At 36.4% G+C, this 20,087-nt stretch overlaps 1 protein-coding gene and 1 long non-coding RNA gene across 3 annotated transcripts; both read right to left on the bottom strand.

Annotated features, from left to right (window-relative positions):
• Nucleotides 1–7,443: 7,443 nt before the first annotated feature.
• Nucleotides 7,444–18,112, bottom strand: LOC131796773 (uncharacterized). Of its 2 annotated transcripts, XR_010718414.1 has the most exons (7): nucleotides 17,403–18,112; nucleotides 16,778–17,108; nucleotides 12,190–12,243; nucleotides 11,489–11,578; nucleotides 11,208–11,371; nucleotides 10,538–10,619; nucleotides 7,444–8,222 (listed from the first exon to the last, which is right to left on the bottom strand). It is a non-coding gene; the product is annotated as an uncharacterized lncRNA (long non-coding RNA). The 2 variants fall into 2 exon arrangements; XR_010718413.1 differs by lacking the exon at nucleotides 12,190–12,243 and having other exon boundaries at nucleotides 17,403–18,111.
• Nucleotides 18,113–18,223: 111 nt separating this feature from the next.
• Nucleotides 18,224–19,885, bottom strand: LOC131796785 (uncharacterized). Its single transcript, XM_059114385.2, has one exon. It carries the CDS (start codon nucleotides 19,789–19,791, stop codon nucleotides 19,039–19,041), a length of 753 nt encoding a protein of 250 aa, XP_058970368.1. The 5' UTR covers nucleotides 19,792–19,885; the 3' UTR covers nucleotides 18,224–19,038.
• Between the last annotated feature and the right edge of the window lie 202 nt (nucleotides 19,886–20,087).

The following is a 20,087-nucleotide window of genomic DNA, read 5'->3' as shown; positions in this document are numbered from 1 at the left end:
AGGACACCTAAAACATGACTTTAAAATTCAGACTGCGTTGTTGACAAGTTCGCCGCTGCTCAGTGGGTAGAGTATCTGACTGCACCATGTTGCGGTCCGTGGTCAGAGTTCAAACCCTGGCGCGGGGAATTTTTTCATTTGGTTTTCTCATCACATTTTTTTCCTAGCTGATAAAATGTTTTCAATGTCCTCATGTGCTGATGCACATATCCTTTACCAACGAGTAGATTGCACGCTTTTGCTTAAGATGTGATGCATCGGAACAAAAATTACTCATTCATATAAGAGGGTCTCAGTGGGGTGATAGCTTTTACGGCTTATGGTTAATATCTCTCCTATGTGGTCTCTCCTATATGTTTTTTAAAGACTTACGGTTAAAATTTGTCAGTTTTTACGCCTAACGCTGACTTCTTTGGCCGTTTTACAACTATCGGTTAACCCCATTGAGATTCTCTAATAAAAGAAAATAGGTAATCCTTCATAGAAATTACAAATGTAAGTGGAGAGGGTTTCTTCTTACTAATTAGGTCAATTGCAAACCATAGCAAAGGAGATTCTTTTCGTCCAATGAAATAGCACTTGTATTTCTTGGCTTGATCTTTGCAGTGCATAGAAAGCCTAAAACATGAGTTTAAATTGAGCCTGAGATGTTGACAAGTTCCCCGCAGCTCAGTGGGTAGAGCATTTGACTGCACCATGTTGCAGTCCGTGGTCAGGGTTCAAATCCTGGCGCGGGGAATCTTGTCATTTTTGTTCCTCATTTGGTTTTGCCATCATATTTTTCTTCTTGTCGATAATATGTCTTTGATGTCGTCATATACTGAGACACATATCTTTTATCATCGAATAGATTATACTCTCTTGCTCAAGAAGTAGAATAGAGGTAATGCATTGGTACACAAATTTTTTTAGAGAATAAAAGGTGACAGGTGCTTCTTATAAGAAACAGCAAGTGTAAGAGGGGAGGGTTTCTTCTTACTAATTGGATCAATTGCAAACCATTGCAAAGGAGATTCTTTTCGTCCTATGGAATAGCGCATATGTTTCAAGGTTTGATCTTTGCAGTGCGTAGGACACCTAAAACATGACTTTAAAATTCAGCCTGCGATGTTGACAAGTTCCACGCAGCTCAGTGGGTAGAGCATTTGACCGCGCCATGTTGCGGTCCGTGGTCAGGGTTCGAACCCTGGCGCGGGGAATCTTGTCACTTTTGTTTCTTTTTCGGTTTTCTCATCATATTTTTTCTTCCGGCTGATAATCCGTCTTTGATGTCCTCACATACTGATGCACATATCATTTATCAACGAGTAGATTGCATGCTTTTTCTCAAGATGTGATGCATCAGAACAAAAATTACTCATTCATATAGGAGGGTCTCAACGGGGTGATATTTTTTACGGCTAACGGTTAATATTTCTCCTTTGTGGTCATCTTAAATAATTTTTTTATATTGTTAATTTTTTTTTAGACTTAGGGTTCAAATTTGTCAATTTTTACGCCTAACGCATAACGTTTTGCTGTTTTACAACTATCGGATAACCCCATTGAGACTCTCTTATCAAGGAAGATAGGTAAACCTTCATAAAAATTGCAAATCTAAGTGGAAACAGTTTCTTCTCACTATTTGGATCAATAGCAAACCATTGCAAAGAAAATTCTCTTCGTCCAATGGAATAGCACGTGTGTTTCCAAGCTTGATCTTTGCAGTGCGTAAGACGCCTAAAACAGGACTTTAAAATTCCATATGCGTAGTTGACAAGTTCCCCGCAGCTCAGTGGGTAGAGCATCTGACTGCACCATGTTGCGGTCCGTGGTCAGGGTTCAAACTCTGGCGCGGGGAATCTTGTCATTTTTGCTTCTTTTTCGGTTTTGTCATCAAATTTTTTTCTCCTAGCTGATAAAACGTTTTCTATGTCCTCATTTGCTAATGCACATATCCTTTACCAACAGGTAGATTGCACGCTTTTCCTTAAGATGTGATACATCAAAACAAAAATTATTCATTCATATAAAAGGTTCTCAATGGGGTGATAGCTTTTACGGCTAACGGTCAGTATCTCTCCTATGTGGTCACCTAAAAAAATATTTTTTTATGGTTAACTTTTTTTTAAAGACTTATGGTTGAAATTTGTCAATTTTTACGTCTAACGCCTACTTTTTGGCCGTTTTTTAACTATCAGTTAACCCCATTGAGACTCTCTTATAACTGAGAAAATAGGTGATCCTTCAAAGAGATAGAAAATCTAAATTTTAGTCCAATGGAATAGCGCGTGTTTTCAGTCTTGATCTTTGCAGTACATAGGACTCTTAAAAGATGAGTTTAAAAATTCAGATTTATAAGTTGACAAATTCCCCGCAGCTCAGTGGGTAGAACATCTGACTGCCCCATGTTGCGGTCCGTGGTCAGGGTTCAAATCCTGGCGCGGGGAATTTTGTCATTTTTGTTTCTTTTTTGGTTTTCTCAACAGAAAGTTTTTTTTAACGAGTAACCTTTTTTTCCGTATAACGGTTAAAATTTGTCAATTTTTACACCTAGTGGCTAGCTTTATGGCCGTTTCACAATCATCGGTTAACCCCATTGAGACTATCTAATAAAGGAAAATAGGTAATCCTTTATATCAATTACTCATTCATAAAAGAGTCTCAATAAGGTAATTGCTTTTACGGCCAACGGTTAATATCTCTCCTTGTGGTCACCTGAAAGTATTTTTTTAATGATTAACTTTTTTTTTAAAACTTACGGTTAAAATTTGTCAATTTTTTTCGCCTAACGCCTACTTTTTTGGCCGTTTTACAACTATCAGTTAACCCCATTGAGACTCTCTAATAAAGGAAAATAGGTGATCCTTCATAGAAACGGCGAGTTTAAGTGTAGAGGGTTTCTTCTTACTAATTTAGGTCAGTTGCAAACTAATGAAAAGGAGATTCTTTTCGTCTAATGGAATAGTACGTGTGTTTCTAGGCTTGGTCTTTGTAACACGTAGAACACCTAAAACATGGGTTTAAAATTGAGCCAGAGTTGTTGACAAGTTCCCCGCAGCTCAGTGGGTAGAGCATCTGACTGCACCATGTTGCGGTCCGTGGTCAGGGTTCAAACCCTGGCGCGGGGAATCTTGTCATTTTTGTTTCTTTTTTGGTTTTCTCATCATATTTTTCTTCTTGTTGATAACACGTCTTTAATGTCCTCACATACTGATACAAATATTATTTATCATCGGATAGACTGCATGTTTTTTCTCAACATGTGAAGTTGATGAGATGCATCAGAACAAAAATTATTTATATAACAAGGGGTCTCAATACTAGGATGATGGCTTTTACAGCTAAAGGTTAAAATTTTTTGCCAATTTACGGTTGACGGTTAATAACTTTCCTTTGTGGTCACCAGATAGTTTTTTTTTCCACGGTTAACTTTTTTTTAACGACTAATGGTTAATATTTGTCAATTTTTACGCCTAGGGACTAGCTTTTTGGCCATTTTACAACTATTGGTTAACCCTATTGAGACTCTCTAATAAAGGAAAATAGGTAATCCTTCATAGAACCAGCAAATCTACGTGGAAAGAGTTTCTTCTTCATTGCAAGGGAGATTCTTTTCGTCCTGTGGAACAGCGCATATGTTTCTAGGCTTGATCTTTGCAGTGCGTAGGACACCTAAAACATGACTTTAAAATTCAGCCTGAAATGTTGACAAGTTCCCTGCAGCTCAGTGGGTAGAGCATCTGACTGCACCATGTTGCGGTCCGTGGTCAGGGTTCAAACCCTGGCGCGGGGAATCTTGTCATTTTTGTTTCTTTTTCGGTTTTCTCATCATCATCATATACTATGATGTTTCTTTTTCGATTTTCTTGTCAGTTTTTTATTCTTTTGAAATAAGGAAAGGATTTCTGTAAAATTCCATACTTTTTTCTAAAAACAAAGCAATCAATTATTTTCGCCATAGTTTCGCGCAATACTTTAGAATACTCTCTACAGTGCGATTAATGATAATTTTTTCCCTACTTCTTGCATGCAAATTAATCTCACACAAAGCCTCGCGTTCTTTTGCACCAGATCAGTGACGCATCAGTCAATCATTGGCTGAAGGTGCTGATCCATATTCATCAGGAATTGTAGAGTTTTCAGTAAACCACGCTGTCCGTGCACGTGGAAGAGTGTAGACGAAACTTTCGAAGTAGAAACATAGAGTTACACTCTGAAAAGCAAACGACTTTGGGCCATTACAAAAGATAGTCAGAAGCACTCTGGATTTACTAACAAAACTAAGTGAGTATTTCTTTATGAAAATATTGTTTCAAATTCTTTCAGAGACCTAAATTTGTCGTATCTCGTTGAAACAACTAAACACAAGTCGATTGCTTCGTCTGAGCGGCTCTTCGATTCGAAGTCCGATTGAATTAGGGTGTTTGCTTCGAGAAAGCAGTAACTATGATTGTAAAATATTTCTAGAGAAATTCATGGCTATCTTTTGGTGAATCAAGGAAAAAAAGATTTCAGGGAGGAAATTTTGAAGTTGAAGATGGCCATGTGGATATGTGAAAACTATTCAGCATAAATAACCCAAGACACTAAATAACTTTGCTTCATTCAACGTTATATTTCGAAAAGTTTTGTTGTTTTTCCTTTCCTCTATAATTGTGCTTTAGTGCGGAGAAACTATGGAACTTAAATTTTAAGGTCTCGAGATTAAGCGACTTCGTCCTGTGACGATAAGCATTCCCTGATTATATTCATTATTCATATTTTCAGGAGAAGCAAAGTTGTCAAAAGGATAGAAGGACAAAGATTCTGGTCAAAAGGATACACTAGGATGACTGAATTAGTATTGGATACTGCAAAGATAAGAATTTTGAAATTATTGAGTAAAAGTAGCAAAAATAGTGGCTCTCCTCGTCTTATTATCGTACGAAGACTTCATTCTTTCATTTAGAGTCAGGGAATGGATAGAACTGGATACTTGGTAAGTGAATAGTTTTCAATTAGGCACTATTTTTGGATAGGGATTGTTTTGTAGACCCTGAGGGATAGTATGATTAAATTAAACTACTGGCGACAACTTGAGCAAATTATCTCGGACGATTTCATTTTATCGAAATAACCAAAGTAACATCTGGAAATTTATTTATACCTGGCTACAGAAAGCTGCAACTGAAATCTTTGATTTTGAACTACCAATCGCTCAATTTTCGTTTGCTTAACAGTTTGTATCATAAGTATACCTCAGTTGATGTTGCACAAAGGGGACATTTGTTAAGGTGGCACTCTAACAAAAGACTTCTAGAATTTCAAACTAAATCTTTTTGAAGAGTTGAATTCATCCCAGCTGTTTTTTTTCATTTCAAAAATCGTATTGATGAACAGCGCTGACTCACAAACCACACTATTGACTGGCATGTTGCTCGATGTCAAAACCTTTATTCCCCTATTTTCAACGACTGACCTTGATAATCAAGCTTGTTAACTAGCTTAAAAAGACTCCTACAGATGACAACTGCCAGCACCTTACAAACGACTTAAAATCCCACAAAGTAACCAATGGAATAAACCAACCTTATCGATTGATCAACTGACCAACGCCAATTTAGTCTGACAGCTATTATTTTACCCGAGTTGACCGAGTTCACACTTTTACGAACGAAAGCTGTACTAATTGACCCATAATCACTCTTCATTTGACTCAGCTCAGGCCAGTCAACTAATTTCGACAAACATCGGCTAACAACGATAATTTTTAACCGCACATTCATTCTCTACATGAACTAAATTTAAGAACTTTAATTCGTTCTAAAAAGTTGCATTTGTATGTCATTCATGTAGGAAATAGTGCCACATAATATCTTGTATCCACTCCTTTGTGCAATCAATTGAGCACGTCTAGTGCAGAAGTTACGTCTAAGACTCGAATGCCTGGTCAAGAGCTTTTTCTGAAAACCGATTGTTAATATATAAACCGGCAAAAATTTTGCAAAAACAAGAGTTCTACATTTCTAGTAGATTTTATGCGCTGGAGAAGACGAAAGAAAATCACTAGGCAAATCATTTAAAGCCGGTTTAAACTAAAATCGACGCAGCTTTTGGCTAGTACACAAGAATTAAAAAATTTTAACGGCAAGTGGTAATTTCTATGATGGAGCATTAGAGTCTCCTGGTATTCCCAGAGGAATCTTGATGTTATTTTTGCACAACGGTGTGAAATTTTGGTAAGGCACCTTTTTTCCGAAAACTTGCGAATCAAATGTAAATGAATCAAAATTGAATAATTCAACAGTTTGTCATCCAAATGAGTTATGTTCTGTTTTCTTGTTGAATGTCTTGACATATTGTAGAAAAATAACTTGGAAATTTAAGAAATTAGGGCCAAATGAAGGTATATATTCTTATAATGATACTGAAATTTGTGCAGAATGCACGTTGATTTTAACAAACCAAAGTGCGAACCAAAATTCACGAAGTTAAAGCGTCCTTGCGTTGAAAAGCTAGTAATGTTTAAAATTCGTATTGAATTTTAACTGGTCTACATACAATTGGTTCTTCAAAGGAACTGTTAGGTCATCAAGTTAAACTTGCAAATTAAGTTGCACTTGAAATAAAGAATCATCTTCTGCTCTTCAGACCAGGCATTCGGTTTTAAAATAGTTTAGTAGTTAATTTATTTACACCTTATTTGAAATGGTAGAAAGATCTTATGGGCACTCACTCGGTGTAACACAGGAACACAGAAAAAAGATCAAACACTTTTGGTTTCGTCTTAAAATTCAGTTTATATCGTATGTCTTGGCGCTTGTGGCTAAAATAAATTTATAATACCATTTCATTTGTCACATTACTTTTCGAATTTGGTATGAGAAACTTCGGGCCTAATTGTATTTTGTCTAAGCCCTCACGGCTACAATCAAATTCAAAGAGATTGCTCAAAGTATAATTTCTCAAAGTGCTTCGCGAATTGAGTTAAGAAATTTTGAGCCTAATCGTGGAGTGTATGAGCTATTGCCGGCGATTCAAATTTGAAGGATGTGCTCCAACCGTTATTATACAATTTTTTTTTCAAATTACTTCGGAAATCTAGTTCAACATTTTGGATAAACCTTGTTGGTCCTTTTACAGCCTGTGTCCAGTGTCACATTCGAAAACTGGTGGCTCTAAAGATCAATTTCTCTACGAAAACATCGTGGCAAGCTATGGACTTCAACAAATCGGTTTAAAAATTGAAGTTACGAATCATCAAAATTTTGAAATCTTTAATTTTTCTGATTGGGCTCCAGCGCTCTCTATAGCTTGCCATGATGCTTTTTTTTGTTTAAAACATACACACATCATCTCGTGCAAAAAAAAAAAAAACCGCTAAGGGATAAACATAGTCGAGTCAGAATATCTTTTGAAAGAAACGAAACGTTCTAGACCTTTTACTATTTATTTTCCAAGAGAGGATAAATTGACCTTTACTTTTCAATTTTTTTTGCACGAGGTGCTGTTTAATGTTTACTTGGTGGGAAATTTGTTATGAAGTCTTGTTAAAATTTTTGCCGAAAATGTTGCCAGGGGAAACTCTGTGCAAATCGGCCCAAATTTTCCCGCCAAAAGTCTTAGTATATATAACAAAACTTTTTCGTTACATCCTATTTATTAATTTAACTGATTATTAAAGAGAATTTAAACAAGCAAATAAATGCTTTGTGGTATTTGAGTGAAACACAATAAAACTGATCTCTTTATCAACTTATAGTAGATGATAATACAGAAAATGAAGACAACAAGGAAATAAAGATGAAGTTTATTACCTAAACTTTACTTGAAAAATAAAACTTAGAAAAAAAAAAAAAAAAAATTGGCGCATGCGTACTTTGGGCGCCGTATTTTTATAAGTCTTTTGGCGGGAAAATTCGCCATATTTGAACAGATCTTACTTACAGACTAAATAAAAAAAAAAATGGCGCATGCGTAGTATAGGCACACGTATTTTTCTAAGTTTTTTGGCGGGAAAAAATAAAAGTATTAAACAGCCCGTGGCCATGAGCATTACGTTGGCAAAAAATTTTGGGTTTCAATAAAATGGCAAAATAACATTTGCTTACGCTTGGCTTCAAGTCGTCGATTTTTTTAAATGTCTCTTGGCTCTTGTTGGCGGTATTCGGGGTGGCAATGGGCTGCACCTGTTTTATACCTCTGAATAAATCTTGTCTTTGTGTAACAGCCTTTCTTGTTTGATTCGTGCATCAGTCAATCTGCGTGAAAATTGAATGAAACGATACATCAACAAATACAACAGACCTTACACCTTGTTTTCAAGCCGCGATTTTTGAGTTTGAGTCGTTAATAGATGAACCAACGTTAAAACTATTTCGCGATGTAAAACGAGAATAAATCTGTTATTAAATCCTATAGGACTAAGTCGCTCTATAAAGGAACGTGGACGTAATCTGGATTTCTCGATAAATTTATTACGTTCTCAAAAGTATTGAAATTAAGTTACAATCTTGCCTTTCTAATAATTTTTTTCAGGTATTGGAAGATTGAGTATTTTCTATCTGAGTGAACACTTGCATTCAAGCAACATATTTAAATGTTCGCTTGCAATTCCTCTAAGATCATCACGCAGGAATGTGATTCATAGTAGTAAGAAATGAGTTATATCATTATATTTCCATTCACTTCTTTCGTCTGTGTAAATATTTCAAGTGACATGCAATTGTGCTTTTACTCACACTTGGGATGAAAAAAAGATAACAGAATCATCATACCAAAGGTCAAAGAATCCCATAATTTTCGCAAGCCTATAAATGCAAATCGCTGAACGTGAAAATTCAATGACAATAAAATGACATTTATTTTGTCAAACCGTCGCTGGATAACGCAATTCAATATCAGGCTACCGAAAGCTGATCAAGGTGAAAGGATACAGTTTACAGTTTCAGTTCACAGTTCACGGTGAATAGGTTCTGTGGTTCAATTATATCCCTGGTTCAAATTTTATTTTCCTTTGATTCAAAATCATTACCTTACATTACAATACCCAAAAACAAAAGAAAGTAAAATTTGAACCAAGGATAAAATCAAACCACGACATAGGCGCCACCACCAAACCTAATCGCAATAAACAATTTTGCCCTTGAATAGAAGAATGCAGCTCTCATTTGAAAATTAATGAAAAGAAAATATCAAGTGTGGCACAACATGGTAAACTTCACTATCCTTGGAAAAAAATATACACTAAAAAAGGAAAACGGTGGAATTAAAAAAAAATATCTGGTCACAAAATATTTAAAATGTGATTTGCTCTAACTGAACTCAGTGTTTCATCAAATAGGTTTTAAAAATAGACGCTTCCCTTGAATAAAAGCCACATCGAAAACGCAATAAGTCTAATCAACACTACGGCTTTTGGATTTTCGCTTTCACGAAAACATTAAATGACTATCGGCAGGGCGTGAAATTGCGCCTAATACAGGCGCCAATGCGACTAAATTTTTCACTTAGGCGACCAAATCCTGAAAGTTAGTCGCCAAATTGGCGACTACAACGTTTCATCATAACCTTACCAAGAGATATAGTGAATTAAAAAGATTTGCAAAGATAAATCCGCGGCAAACTTCCTTGTTAAGTTTGTTTCCAAAACGTAGCACATGCATCTCGATCGATAACTAGACGCCATCTTGGATTTAGATGAGCCTGAACGTTGTTTATCATCCATCCTAGTGTCCACTTTGTAGCACGTTAAAGATCTTTTCCCTAACTTAATTTTGGAAGGTCTATCTAGAATGCTGACAACGTAAAGAAAGATTTTGTTTGTCTTTGAAAATGGCGACCAACTTTTTTTAAATTGGCTACTACTTTGAAGAATTTAGAGCCAAGTGGCTATCAGAAAAAAAAGTTAATTTCACGCCCTGTATCGGCGAAAAAAATATCCTCTTTTGGAGCATCCTATTTGAATTTGGTTTTAGCGCCAAGGGCTGACCACTTGACACTTAAACTTCAAAGGTTTTATCGAACGAGGTAAAAAATTCCTAAGTTTGTCAAAAAAAAACCTATCAAACTTATCAGGGGTTTAAAATAGAATTTGGGGAAAAAAACTATTGCGAAATACCAATTCTATAGCATTAGACAATCACACTTCAAGGTTTTTATCGAATGAAGTACAAAAGATCAAATTTTGAAAAGAAAAACTCAAACTATTCAGCGATCTTAGAGAAACTGTAGACAGAGGTAAGAAAGTATCGACTTTGAGACGAATTGAATTAGGCCGGTTTCAGCTTCAAGTGCTAAACAATTACCAGATTTGTTTTGTGACTACAGTATTTTATCATCAAAAGTGGTAATTGATTTATCAACTTAAAAGTGCTGTAAACGACTGAAAATCACCTTGATCAAAGATATATTCACCGGAATAAACATTAAAGAAAACAGTCGAAATCATTTCTCTGTTTGTAGTTTTTCCTAAATTTTTTACTCCTGGTGGTTTTTGAATTTCAGACATTTGTTAAATCCAGGTTAAAGCGTATATTACAGACGATAAAAACAATCAAACAAGCAAATAACTCACATTTTTGGAAGTTGTCTTGTTTCCTTTCCTCGCTTGAATTTCTTGATCTAGTGATAACCTCATCTTTTGCCCAACGTTGTTACTGATGAGAGAAAAAGCAGAAATTTGTATTGTAAAAACGTACATACTTATATTATGGTAAGTGCTTTTTGGGTGATTGATGAGGATCAATGTCGGGATTGAAAGACTCAATCGGAGTCATCATCGCATTTTCGATGAACAATTTCAATGTACCATTACCATGATCACAAGACCTAAAAACGGATACGAATTCTATCATTTCAGACGACTTAGCATTCTCTTTTCTAGTGGAGATTGGAAGTAGGGAAAATAACAGCGCGTTGAAACAAATTTAACTTTAAAATACCAATATAATAGAAACTGTGTACAGAATAATAAGTATAAAAGTAAAGATAAGTGAGTCATTAGGCGATCAGTTCATCATGAATTAAGTACGTATTTCCTATTGTTGCCCTAAAAGTCACGTGGTTCATCAAGAACTGTCATGGCGGCTACTACAGAAAAATTGTCTCACACTGAACTTTGTATAACATGCTTTTCCTTTTTTCATTAAACTCATACCATAAATTATACTAGAGCAACAACCTGAAACACATACACTGCATTTCTATACAAAAAACGTATAAATACATATTTGTACGTTGTTTACCTTGAAAAGAGTCGTGACTTAAATGACATCCATCATACTTAGCCTTCTTCGTCTTCGAATTCAAACCACTTGCTTCAGTAACCTCTAAGAAACAATCTCACGCCTTTACAGACGATATCCAAGGTATTTGGGTTGGAACAAGGCTTTTCCTGGCCCCTGAGAACCTGAAAAATACGCTGACATTTCTTACAACTAGTAAGGTCTCTCCACGTGCAAGACCAATCTCATATTATGAATATTAATGTGTCAAAATTATTTGCAATTCAAATCAGTTTTCCTACCGAAAATCATGAATCGGAGAGCTCTTCGGCCACCTTTGTTGAAATTTCACATCGATGGGGGGATGACTAGCAGTAGGCTGATTCGAATCTCTGTAAAGTTCATCAGAGAGAGACAATCATCGTTGTAATGGGAAAAATATAGTCCCTTAAATTCAGATGAACTTGAACTGCTAAAAAAGATTCCCTGCATATTTTAATCACCTAAAACCAGCTTACTTGAACAGCCCGTAAAGTCGGTATGTTTTTCTTTTCCCATGGAATGTCAGATTACCCGTATCATACAGTACTTCAATCTCCAACAATTACGAGGAACTACGTTGCAAGCAAATAAACACCGACCTTTATTTTGAAACTTTTCGGATAAAGGCACGTACACTTATAATGGATATATAATGAGGCCACCTATCTGCTAGAAGATTATCATGATGATAACCGCTAAGACCAGGACACACAATTGAAGAAAATTATGGGATTTGAATAAAACTTAGCTTCTAAAAATGGGTTATTGACGGGAAAATTTAAACCGTCACGAGCCTACAATTCGTTACCCCCCCCCCCCCACCCCTTCCAAACTCTCATGTCAGCATTCAACGGGATAATGAACGATACTGGAAACTTTCAGTAGGAAAACAACGACAGTCGACAAGGGTTCGATGCCACAAATAAAAAAATAAAAAAATATTTGAGGACTTTGACCCTACATGAAGAGAAGCTCCACTGATGACTGCTCAACCTTCCTTACTCTTGCCGCGTCTCTGTAAACGCGAAAGACCCCGCTTGTTAAAAAAGGCTTGCTGCATTATTTGAAGGAATTCGTTCACCAAGTATCACAAGTGGTATAACTAATTTACCCGAGGTTAACTACAATTTTTATAAGTGCATGTACTAGACCTGTTCTTAGAAAGAAATTCCGGGTGTCCCATACAAGAGACAAACGTGAGAACTTGCGATAAGCACTTACGACACTCTACGGTTAAGCTTCCAAACATTATTTTTTGCTAGACAATTACAAATAACAATTAAGCTACATTCGAGTCAAAAGCATACTGCGAACTTCTAGAATACCCATGCTGCAGTGCTTTCCCCCAAAAATTATGCAGAACAGATATTATACACGTGTGATTTTTGGCTAGCTTCCCATATAACCACATACTTTGTTATGCAAACCGTTCCCTGAAGAAAAGAAATAATATTATGGTAAAAGCAACGGATTGCCTGTGGGAGTAAAATTGTGGTTTTTTTTAATACTTTCCACACTTAACATAATTATAAATTGGTGCAAGTGTGGGAGCGCAAGTGATTTTTATCGCTCATGTCATATTTGAAAATGTGAGTATCAGATGTGAACTTTCTTTGTAGTCTCATTACTCTTCTACAGACGTGGAAAAAAGGGAAGGGAGGAGCTTGGTTTAGGAGGGGAGCCTTTTGAAATTTTTTTGGGCTGATGGAGGGGGAGTGGTTATCAGGGGAGGCGCTCATTCTAGGATTAATGGTCTGCACATGTAATGCCTATATCAAGATGTAAACATTTTCATCTTCATGCCGATGTAAGTGTGTACCACAAATTTTCGAATTGTTCACATATTCAGTCTATTTTTGTTGTTCATGTAATATTAAAATTGACTTCCTGCAATATCTGTGGTCTCTCTCCAGAGATTCCACACTGTCTGTTGTTGTTTGAAAAGGAGAATAAAATCCTCAGAGACAAGGAACAGTATGACACTTAATTGATGCTTTGATCTATAACCAGAATTTGCATTCAAATTCTTAACTTTGAAGAAGCAAAATAAGGGAAAAGTTGTACATGTGAATTCCTTGTTTGTTGTCCTTCTCAACTGAAAATCATGAAGCAAGGTGATGACTCTAGTAACCAACAACCTGCTTGAACATTCATTAACATTAAGCATACAATATTCATCAACTTCAAACTTGACAATTGTTGTAAGTAAAAGGCAAATTCTTCTTTCAATAACAATGCTTTACAGCACCTGGCTGAAATTAGTGTGAACTACTTAATGTACAGATATGCATGTGCCTTTTTGAGGAGATGCCTTTGAATGGTAGAAATAGTTTAAATTACCTGCATATTAAGCTATTCTCAATTGTAACTTCCTGTTTTCTGAGTCCTCCCTCTCTTTATTTAAGATTGGTTTGATAATTAGCTATCCTTGCCCCAACAATGCAATGTAAACAAGAGCACTTTTTAAATCATTTTTTTACCTATGCCTGAAATTGGCTGCTGAGTGTAATGGTGAAGGCCTGCGATTGATCTTGGTTGAATTATACAAACATATGGTGTTTTGACTATTGATTTGGTTCATACATCTTTCTCTAAACTTAAATCATGATTTACTTTGTATTTATCTAAATTATCTCACAATCAAAAAACACAACCATGCCTAACATCTGCTTGTGATGGACTGCCATATTTAACTTTGAATTTTGAGGTTTGAAACCCCCAATATAACTCAACAATCAAAAATCTTCCTTCAAACAACTTTGCGAAAAAATTGAAAAATAAATCAAAAGCATACAAGTCTTATCTACAGTTACTCTGTCAAGTTTATTCTCATTTTGTTTGCATATGAGTTTTATTTGATGATTGATACATTCAGTGAAACAGAATATGTCTCAGAGCAAAATTTCATCCTTATTTCAGCAAAATGCTTGATGCCAATCAAATAAAAAAAATTAAGATTTCAATTTTTAAAAAAGAGCAATAACTCTTTGTTGATATATTTTATTAAGTTGTCTTCATTATTTGCTCAAAGGAGTTATATATGTCTATAGGAATTTTAATCATAAATTATATGTTTTGTATAATCATTACTTAATATAGGAACAACCAGTAAGTCAAATGTCATGATCTTCAATAAGATTGCTTAGTTTAAAAGATATGTTGTCTCAGTTGAAACAATTTTCAGTTGCCTGCGATGGGGTTATCACAGATCTAGTCCTTTTCTGTCTGAATGAAAACATTCAAAACATTTGGTACCTTATGCTATGAACTTGATCACTTGAAATTGACTCAATTGATTCCGCAACATTTTTAGTTTACCATAGCTCCATTTGTTTAAGGCACATCTTTTATTGCTCCATTACAAAATGCTATTTGAAAGTGGATACATGTACATATAAACTGTAGGTCTTCAATCACTATCTTGACAGAAAATTGAACTTAGTTCACATCCACTCCATTTTGAAATCACTGATGATCCAAATAATCCGATTGGCTCTCACTGGTGTGATTTATTCACCAAGCACGCCATTGCTCTAAATTGTATCTTTTTCCCCACCATCAAGGAAGCTTTACTTAAATACAACAACCAATTGCTTGTTAAAAGAAAGTAATCAAATTGCAGTAAAATGAAAAACAACTTTTGCAACTTTCTACAAACCAGCTCACCACTTGGATCAACAGAACATTTGTAAAGACTAAAAAATCCTGTATCTGAGTGACTGAATTTTGCAATCTTAAAATGGATGTAATGAAATGGTAATTAAACTTTGTGTCCTGCAATTTTGTGTGAGTTCAAAGGCAAAGTTGTGGTGTGCTGACTCATTTGATTTTGAAATCACATATTTGCAAAGTTTTCAGCATGTTCATTGGGTGAGAACATGTAAATTAGCCCCAAACTGAGCAGAAAGTTGAAATCAAGTGCAGGAAGTTGAAATTAAATTAATTGACAGGTAAGTCACCAAAACACCTAAAAAAAAAATGGTGAACAGGTAAAGAGAAAGTAAAAATGTCTTAATTCAGAATTTGAGGGAGAATGCTAAATTCAAAATACCTAACAAAGGTAAAACAACAGGCTAAAAGTCTGGCCTCCAAAAACAGATATGAAAGTATGAACTGGAGACCCTTATAAAATCCTAAAGGAGTTTTATGTAACAGTATGTATGAAAGATGGGGAAGATTATGAGAGTAAAAGTTTTCAAGTAATGGTTACTGCTGTCGTCTGAGAAAGAATACAAGCACTGAATTATTCTTGAGAGAGGTTTTGAAAATTTGAAGCAAGTTCTTGAGGGGAAAGCCCAAAAACTCCTGCAACAGGGAAAGGCAAACAGCTCAGTGAACTGGTGAGCCATGACAAAAAATCAAAACAGCCAAAAATGGAAACAAAGGCATATTTTGCTTGTATAATTATAACTTAGTAATTGCATGATTTTTCTTGTGCAGTTTGGGATAAATCAGCACTCATAATTTTTTCAAAGAATACAAACTGCACTTGCCTGCAATTTGGTTGGCCTTTAAAAAAGTTACTTGTGCTGATTTATCCCAAATTGCACTCAAAATCATTGCACTCGACTCAGTTCAATTACCATTACAAATATGAAGGTGCTTAAGGTAAATAATTCACTTTCAAGAGGCAATGAACCACAGGAAAAGGTCTAAAAAGGTCTAGTTTTAAAGTCTGGTCAATGCATAGAATGTCAAGGTCCCTGATTTAACCTTTCACGAAAAAAAAAAGGAGACATTTGAACACAATTTTTGCCCCCGGGCAAGAATTGAAAGGAAAGAAAAATCTTTAAAAGTTCCAATGCCCAGGGGGTAACTGGGGAAGAAAGGGGGGATGCTGAACCTTTATACGGATAGATACATTATGCGGATAAAATTTTCTTGAGTGAAGCCTCTATCTTTAATCTGCCCTAAATCAGTTGGGTTCTTTTGGTACGTGTTTTGTTAATTAAGGTGAACCTTTGGCATGGTGAGGATAGAAATATTGTGAGTATTAAATTTATGTTCATTCTCTTACTGTCACATACTTAAATAAGTATCATATTAGATAGATAAAGGAGGTAAGTTTCTAAAGAAACTGTAGTGCTGCAATTCAGTGTGAGATCATAACAAAAAATTTTAACTGAGTTGATGATGTTAATTTGCCACTGTGAATTATTTTCAAAACTCACGTTTCGTGCATTAATTTGTTCTTGGCTCTGGGCATTGGAAATCCCATTTCCCAAGATCTCTCCTGGAGAAGATCCTTCCCCCCCTCTCCCGACCACCCACTCCTCATGCCAGACGAATCCTAGATCCGCCCCAGACATGAAGTAGAAATAAATTGAGTACGATTTGGAATTTTTTTTCTTACGTCCATTCTTCATTATGTTGACATTGTACATATCATATTAATTCAGTATATACTTGAAAGAGGAAAACAATAGCAAAACAATAGATTACCTTTAGGACTACGACTTTGTTTTAGAATTTTATGGGTTAAATGGGAGTCTTTCCATAAATTGAAACAACATGCTCGTCCAGCAGTTTGTAAGAAGGTTATTCCTTACCTCCAGCAGTTCATCCCAACGACTGCACGAGGTCTCCATCTCCGAGATTTTACACCAATGGGACGTCGTTTTTTCCATATAAACAACATTTAGCAAGATCCAACATCAACTTAAAGGCGTGTGATGTTAAAAATCCTCATTATTCTCCTGTTTTTGCCTAAAAACTGACAGATCATTAACTCATTCTTGTTTACATCTTCATCCAAGCCGCCATGTTGGATTTACGTTTTAAACTAGTTTCCAGTGTTTTTCGTCCGACAAAGCAAATCCACCACGTAACACGCAAAGTTGCGCGGATACACGCGTGTAGAGACAGGCATAAAATCACCTTCTAGAAATGAAATTCATACTTCAATTGCGCAACGATCTTGTCACGGACTATACAGCTTATCCCAACCACCCAGGGAGCCCATACAATTTGGTTTCCGTTATCTCATTTATTTTTCTTTTTTTAATTTTTAAAAAGGAAGGAAGAACTGCTGTTAAGAGGCAATTTAGAGATCTCTGCGGAATGGAACGACCAGCTGTGAAAAACCTCAGAGTAATATTCAATTACAATATATCGATATCAAATGAGTAAACAAAGGTTAAAAAAGGATGTAGGAAGACGAAGAATACAGATTACCTGTCAACTATTCATTTCGTGCCTGCAGCCATCTAGGGTCTTTAATTAAGCTTTAGGAAGAGGTTAAGCGCGTTACTTCCCTGGTTGGATTTAACTGTTTTGTTGATTATTTCTGGCATGATCCTTTAATGATATGGAAAGAGTGGTTTTCCACAGTCCTGGACCTTCATATCTGGTAGTGATATCCTATTTTTGCTAAGGTTTTCTTCCCCTAGACGATTGCAGCTATTGCCATAATCACGAGCTATATCTGTTATCACTAAGGGAATCGGTGGCTGGTTTCTTTCCTTTTGAGGGTAGCTTACGAACACGCTTTCATTGTCGCCTCAATCACCAGCATCTTGCAAGCTGCCAAACCCCTCGAAGACTGAGAAAGGGCCGGCTCGACTTTCGCAGACTTCACTGATTGAGAGTCTGCTCGCACCCTTTTCTGGGGTTGGAGACGGGGGAAGGTTCGGTTTAATTAAGGTCCACAGGCTAACCATTGTAACTTACGGCTTCTTGATCTCACATTGTATTATAAGTATATACTGAAGGCATCCCAGCTGGCACGGTCAATCACGCGAGAAACCCGGTGACAGGAGTTCAGTACACCGACGTTTTTCTACTTCAGTCGTCACGTGAAGCTTTATAACGTTCATGGCTTCTCTATAAAGGCGAGGTAACTTGGGCTAAGAATTCATTTCGTCGAGATTCCAACTTTAAATATCACTAAGATCCTAAGCGCGGAAGTACACTTTAACCACAGGAAAACGAGAAAGAGACAATATAGAGGTTATGCATGACAGCGGTTTCTGATTTGATTTATTAACGCGTGCGGATTTTCTATTCTTCTTTCGATCCCTTTATTCGTGTCAAACATTCACATTGTTTTTTCCGCTTATTGAATCGCAAATATAACTCTTCATGTAAACTTAACAAATCACTAGAAACAAATTTTCATAAAACCTAATACACGACTTCTTTAAGTGATAATTTAAACACTTTTATTATAGCAGCTTTGCATAGTCTCTTTTGCAATAGTTCCTTGTCTCGAGGTTTCTTTCAATCACGGTATTTAAATGTTTTTGTACCTCTGTCCGTCAGGTTATTGGAAAGCGAAGCCTTGTTGGTTTCCATTCTTTCTCCTTTCCGAGTCATCATAAGAGGCCAGTGTCAGGTTCAGCCTGGTTCGCAAGACAAATGTCCTCTGTTCATATAGGAAATTTAAGCTTGCTAAGTGAACGGAGATTTCAGTCCGGCCTCCATTCAGTGGGAAATTTCAACTCGGTGATCGCGATGAACGCGACGCCACCTTTCAAGTTTAATCCCGGTAACCGGAATAAATCGTTCGACTGAAACCTTTACAGATATGCATTACAAGGACTGTGATCGCACTTGTGGGATTTGGGTGGACTTGCCACTCGTCTTAATTAATCACCTAGCTATTGAGCCAAAAAAAGAGAGGAGGGGCAAGATATTGGAAACCGAGCTGGACCTTTGATCACCAATGTAAACTGACGATAAATTAATTTTGAGCATGGCCACGGTAGAGTGGTAAGTAAATTGTATCTTCGTTGATTGTACGAACTTCCTTCACCGCGTGGGCGTTCGTATGCCTTATTTCCTCAAATCAGGTGAGTCACGCAAAAGCTCGTCACAGACATTCAGATTCTTCTCCAAGCGCTATGCTTTCCAAGTATTCGAACCTTCGTTCCATTTTTGTCAAATGTTTGTCCTTCTGTTTTAAGCTTTTTTCGAGTAAAGTTGTTTTCTGCATCATGGAGTCCAACATTTGGGTCATTTCTTGCATAACATGCTCTCTCTCGAAACACTTCGCGCTCGGGTTGCTAAGGGGAAGTGTTCTAAAGTCCGAGATAGTATTTCCTCGTGGTTTACGGGTCTTTTGACTCAGAAAATTCGAGTAAAACGAGTTTGTAGGAGGAATAGATTCTGATCTCTCGCGTCGCTGATCAGTAGGTAATAAAATTTCATCAGATACATGGCTGTTGTTGTTATCGATTCTGTCTGTATCTTCACAGTCGGACGTGTCTAACGCCTTTGAATGTGAATTATCATTTGGCACGAACCCTTGTTCCTTAGGTTTCGCTTCCTTCTTTCCCGGATGAAAACTACTCATTTCGATCAAATTCTTCAGGAACGATTCTTCTACATCTTTTTCACTAGTCACTCGTCGGGCACTCGAAGATCGACGCACGCTCTTTTGAGAAGCAGTTTGAAGATGTCGTGTCGTTTGTGGTGACTTTAACAGCTGTTGGTAATTCTTTATCACACCATGCAAATATTTCACCATTTCTTTCTCCTCGATAAGATCCGACTCTAGTTCATTGTGCTTACCACGAAGCTTTTTGTTTTCAATTCTTAGGCATTCCAAGTGATTTTGATCCATTCGTAGATAATCAGCTAAACTGGTAAATTTCAGAGGGCGCAGGATATGTGAGAACGACGCGGACGACGTCTATGATAAGCCCTATCATGAGATGGCAAAAACTATCATTGCGTGTCTGGAATTCGATACTGTCACGGGCTTCAATTCTTTTGTTAATCATTGTGGTATAATTGGCGTTAAATTGTATATTGGCCTTGTCACCATTTCTATTCTCAGATCATTTTTCATCAGTTGATATCTTTTGACTTGGCGTATGAATAATTTTCGTTACTTTTCATCTTGTTTCTTCTTCTTCT

The sequence above is a fragment of the Pocillopora verrucosa genome, chromosome 1, assembly GCF_036669915.1.
Source record: "Pocillopora verrucosa isolate sample1 chromosome 1, ASM3666991v2, whole genome shotgun sequence".
In the NCBI taxonomy this organism is placed as follows: Eukaryota; Metazoa; Cnidaria; class Anthozoa; order Scleractinia; family Pocilloporidae; genus Pocillopora; species Pocillopora verrucosa.
The sequence above is the reverse complement of the archived record's forward strand: the minus strand, read 5'-3'. Positions and strand labels throughout refer to the sequence as shown.